Source organism: Tupaia chinensis, unplaced genomic scaffold (genome assembly GCF_000334495.1).
Source record: "Tupaia chinensis unplaced genomic scaffold, TupChi_1.0 Scaffold000465_1, whole genome shotgun sequence".
Taxonomy (NCBI): domain Eukaryota; kingdom Metazoa; phylum Chordata; class Mammalia; order Scandentia; family Tupaiidae; genus Tupaia; species Tupaia belangeri.
Window position 1 is genome coordinate 1,921,064 of NW_006159974.1, and position 4,631 is coordinate 1,925,694.

General features: G+C 59.1%; 1 protein-coding gene across 1 annotated transcript in view; it reads left to right on the plus strand.

Annotated features, from left to right (window-relative positions):
* The first annotated feature begins 6 nt into the window (after positions 1–6).
* The window catches only part of PLOD3 (procollagen-lysine,2-oxoglutarate 5-dioxygenase 3), a 27,612-nt gene continuing 22,987 nt past the window's right edge, over positions 7–4,631 (plus strand). Inside the window, exons 1-14 of the mRNA XM_006155674.2 lie at positions 7–337; positions 718–809; positions 964–1,100; positions 1,200–1,363; positions 1,483–1,595; positions 1,761–1,824; positions 2,311–2,408; positions 2,585–2,686; positions 2,883–3,008; positions 3,133–3,254; positions 3,496–3,600; positions 3,712–3,837; positions 4,127–4,268; positions 4,363–4,476. Coding sequence (XP_006155736.1) covers positions 211–337; positions 718–809; positions 964–1,100; positions 1,200–1,363; positions 1,483–1,595; positions 1,761–1,824; positions 2,311–2,408; positions 2,585–2,686; positions 2,883–3,008; positions 3,133–3,254; positions 3,496–3,600; positions 3,712–3,837; positions 4,127–4,268; positions 4,363–4,476 — 1,632 coding nt within the window. The 5' untranslated portion in view covers positions 7–210. The remainder of the gene's footprint in view (positions 338–717; positions 810–963; positions 1,101–1,199; positions 1,364–1,482; positions 1,596–1,760; positions 1,825–2,310; positions 2,409–2,584; positions 2,687–2,882; positions 3,009–3,132; positions 3,255–3,495; positions 3,601–3,711; positions 3,838–4,126; positions 4,269–4,362; positions 4,477–4,631) is intronic.

Genomic DNA, 4,631 nt, shown 5'->3' on the forward strand with positions numbered 1-4,631 from the left:
CCGGGACAATCCTCGCCCTGTCTGCGGCGCCGGCGTCTCGAGTTTTCTGTAGCCTCAGGTTACGAGATTTTTCCAGGGCGGAGCCCCAGCCCTGCTTCTCACAGCGGGCCGCACAGCAGCCCTGGTCCCCGCTTCCCAGATCCCCTCTCCCTAGTTGGAATCCAGGCGTGCAGCCAAGCCCGGTGTGGGCCTGTGTGCTTGTCCCACGCCATGGCTTCCTCGGGCCCCGGACCCCTGCTCCTCTTGCTGCTGCTGCTGTCGCCCCTGCTGCTGCTGTCGCCGCCTGCTGCGAGCTCGTCCTCCGACCGGCCCCCGGGCAGCGACCGAGTCAACCCAGGTGAGAACCTGAAGAGGGTCGGCAGGGCCAAGTAGGCGTTGGGCTGACGTGTCTGCCAGCTGGGACCCGGAGGAGATAGGGGCGCGAGGAGATGTCTGGCCTCTACCCCACTCCCAGAGCGCCCCTTGGGGCTGAGTCACACAACTCTGCGCACTCCGCAACCTGAAATAGGATTTCCAGCCTACCCATGTGAACTGACCCTGAGTTCCTGGATGTCGCTCTCACCTGACTTTCACTGGGGTCAAAGGGTTCCTGGGTGAGAAGAGTTTAAGGGAACCGAAAAAAGGAAAGAGACCATAGTAGAGTTAGAGGGACTTGAGCAAGACATGCGGGGGCATGGGTGGTGGTGGTCCTGAGTGCTCATTCCAAGCTATTGACAGAGAAGCTGCTGGTGATCACTGTGGCCACAGCCGAGACAGAGGGATACCATCGTTTCCTGCGGTCTGCCGAGTTCTTCAACTACACTGTTCGGGTGAGGAGAGGGGATACCCTCAGGGCCCTTGGGAGATTCTCAGGTGGGCTGTCAGCTGGATGCCTGGGAAACCATGGTGAGCCTGGTCAGGAGCCCCCCTCCCCATACCTTGACCTGCTGAGCCCCTCCCTGGCATGGCGAGTCTTCTCCACAGACCCTGGGCCTGGGAGAGGAGTGGCGAGGAGGTGATGTGGCTCGCACAGTTGGTGGGGGACAGAAGGTCAGGTGGCTGAAGAAGGAAATGGAGAAATACGCAGACCGGGAGGATATGGTCATCATGTTTGTGGACAGGTAAAGCAGCTGAGGGGAAAGGAGAGGGGTGAGCAGAGGAGGGCTAAGGATACTGAGGTTCCCAGCGGCCTACAGCTCATCCTCCCTTTCCTCACCCAGCTACGATGTGGTTCTGGCCGGCAGCCCCTCAGAGCTGCTGAAGAAGTTTGTCCAGAGTGGCAGCCATCTGCTCTTCTCTGCAGAGAGCTTCTGCTGGCCTGAGTGGGGGCTGGCAGAGCAGTACCCTGAGGTGGGCACAGGGAAGCGCTTCCTCAACTCTGGTGGTGAGTGGCAAAGTGCCCAAGGCAGAGAGGTCAAGAGTGGTGGGGTCTGAAGGGTTCCAGGTGCTGGTGAAGGCTGGGGAGGGAGTGGGAGAGTCAATATCACCCTTCCCCGATCCCAGGATTCATTGGCTTTGCCCCCACCATCCACCAAATTGTCCGCCAGTGGAAGTACAAGGATGATGACGATGACCAGCTGTTCTACACACGGCTCTACCTGGACCCAGGAGTGAGGGTAGGGTGGGGCATAGGAGTAGAGGCCCTTGCAGCTCTGTGGGGGTGGGAGGCCTCAGGATGAATAGGACAGAGGAATGAAAGGGGGTTGGAGATGTCAAAAGGGAAGAGTGAGAAATGATATCCCCTTCCACCATCATTCAATGAACTGTCTCATCCTATTCAGGAGAAACTCCGCCTTAATCTGGATCATAAATCTCGGATCTTCCAGAACCTTAACGGAGCTCTAGGTGAGAAGAAAGCCAGTCGGGGATGGGCAGTGAGAAGCCTCTGCTACTGAGGCTCCTGAATTGGGAGGGGCTGCTGAGGGAACTGGGCTGGTCCCCAACCCTTGTTTACATTACTTTGCTGAAGTCCAAGAAGTCGAGAGTAGGCTGGGCTATGCTCCCACAGTAGTAAGAGCAGGAGCAATGAAGTGCCCTAACGTCTACTGAGCACAGGCTAGATACCAAAACACTGAACACCACAATCCTATGCAGGGTTTGTCCTGGTTGTTCACCTATACAGAGGAGGAAACTGCGTCCCTGCAGAGGTTCTGATGTTCCCCAGCTCCCACAGGTAGCAAGAGATTTTCCAGGAGAGCAAAGGCCACGGCCCTGGCGTCTTTTGGCCCAGGCATCCCCTTATCCTCTAGAGAAACTGGGACTCGTATCTTTAGAAGGAACTGTTCCTTGGTAGCTCTGAAAAAAGACTAAGATTTGGCCCTTCTTCCCCAGATGAAGTGGTTTTAAAGTTTGATCGGAATCGTGTACGCATCCGGAATGTGGCCTACGACACGCTCCCTGTTGTGGTCCATGGAAATGGTCCCACTAAGGTGCTCCCAGTGAACTTTACCCCTGACCCACCCCACCCCCTGGGTATCTCCAACCCTTTCAAGAAGGTCTAGGGGAGATTCCTTGTCATCTGACTACACTGCCTCTGTCTCCCTGAGTCCCCCACGTCCGCCGCTGGACTCGGTGGTCTCAGCTGCTCATCATCTTTACCCACCAGCTCCAGCTGAACTACCTGGGAAACTACGTCCCCAATGGCTGGACTCCCGAGGGAGGCTGTGGGTTCTGCAACCGGGATCGGAGGACACTCCCGGGGGGGCAGGTGAGGAGGGCCAGAGGCATGGGGGGCATGGGAGCGCACTGAGGCACAGGGTGCAGGGAGAGCATCTGGGCAGCAGTGAGGACAAAGTTCCTGGGTACCCTGAATCTGGCAGGGTAGGCAGAGACTAGCAAGGGTAGTGGGGGGCAAAGCAGGGGGCCTGGGCTTTCCTCTGAGCCTGTCATATTGTGTCTTCCAGCCTCCCCCCCGGGTGCTTCTAGCTGTGTTTGTGGAACAACCCACCCCGTTTCTGCCCCGCTTCCTGCAGCGACTGCTGCTCCTGGACTACCCTCCTGACAGGGTCACCCTTTTCCTGCACAACAATGTGAGACACCCTGATGGACCCTCCCAAGAGACCTGTCCCCTGCCCACCACCCAAACTCTGTCCTGCGCCCTTTCCATTCCCCTCCCCATCCCAGACACCCTCTTTTCCATCTCTCCTGCCCTAGGAGGTGTACCATGAACCTCACATTGCAGACTTCTGGCCAGAGCTCCAAGACCACTTCTCAGATGTGAAGCTGGTAGGGCCAGAAGAGGCCCTGAGTCCAGGCGAGGCCAGAGACATGGCCATGTGAGCAAACACCAGGTGGAGGGCATGGGGGCAAGGGTCAAGGGCAGGTTGCCACCACTGCCAGGCCCCTTCCTGCCCAGCACCTTAGTTGCTGTCCCCTGCCTTGTCCAGACAACAGAGACTCTAAGGAAGAAAGACCCTAGCTTGCTCGTTGGGGCAGGGGGGAACCACCCACCCTATAGTCCCTTCCTCCCCCAATTGCTCCCATCTCAGCTCATCTCTGTGGGTCTGTCACCTCCAGGGACAGTTGTCGGCAAGACCCCGAGTGTGAGTTCTACTTCAGCCTGGATGCTGACACCGTCCTCACCAACCAGCAGACCCTGCGCATCCTCATTGAAGAGGACAGGTGGCTGCCCTGCTCAGCCTGAGTGCCCCAGGACCCCCACTCCTCCTGCCCTGGGCTCGGGGCTCCCGAGGCCTTCCTCTTGTCCAGCCCTCATCCCCACCTTGTCCACAGAAAGGTGATAGCACCCATGTTGTCCCGTCACGGCAAGCTGTGGTCCAACTTCTGGGGAGCCCTGAGCCCTGACGAGTACTACGCCCGCTCGGAAGACTACGTGGAGCTGGTACAGCGGAAGCGAGTGTGAGTCCTGCCTGCAGTCCCTCCTCTGACTGGGGCCTGAGCAGACACCAGACCCTCTTCCTAGCCCCCTACTCTCGGACCACTGTGGTCATCAGACATGCCTTGGCTGGGGTAGAGGCGACCACAGATCAGGGAATGAGGTGGTTTTGACCAGCAGTGCTGTATGGGGGACATGCGGGCCATGGGACAGGCTCAGGGACTGGGCGGCCCGGAGGGAAGGAGTCCTGAGATGAACCAGGCAGAACTTGGAGGCCATCCACCTAGCTGACCCTAGTGTTGGTGCCTCCAGGGGTGTGTGGAATGTGCCGTACATATCCCAGGCATATGTGATTCGTGGGGAGACCCTGAGGACAGAGCTGCCCCAGAGAGAGGTGTTCTCAGGCAGCGACACAGACCCAGACATGGCCTTCTGTAAGACCCTGCGGGACAAGGTGAGCAGCAGTCAGGCCGGGGACTCTGGGGTGAGATGTTGGGGGACCCTGCCAAGCGTCTCCGTCATCACATGCATCCCCACTCCTACTCCAGGGCATCTTCCTCCACCTCAGCAACCAGCATGAATTTGGCCGGCTCCTGGCCACTTCCCGGTATGACACAGACCACCTGCACCCTGACCTCTGGCAGATCTTCGACAACCCCCTGGTGAGTGGGCCCCTGGCTCAGAATGCACATTCCTTCACTCTGTGTGTGTGGGGGGCGGGGGGCAGGCACGGGGGAAGGGCACCTCCTTGCGCAGGATGAGAGGCTGCTTGGGGGGGGGGTTGGGGGGGGGGGGCCAGGGGGTGGGGGGGGAGGGG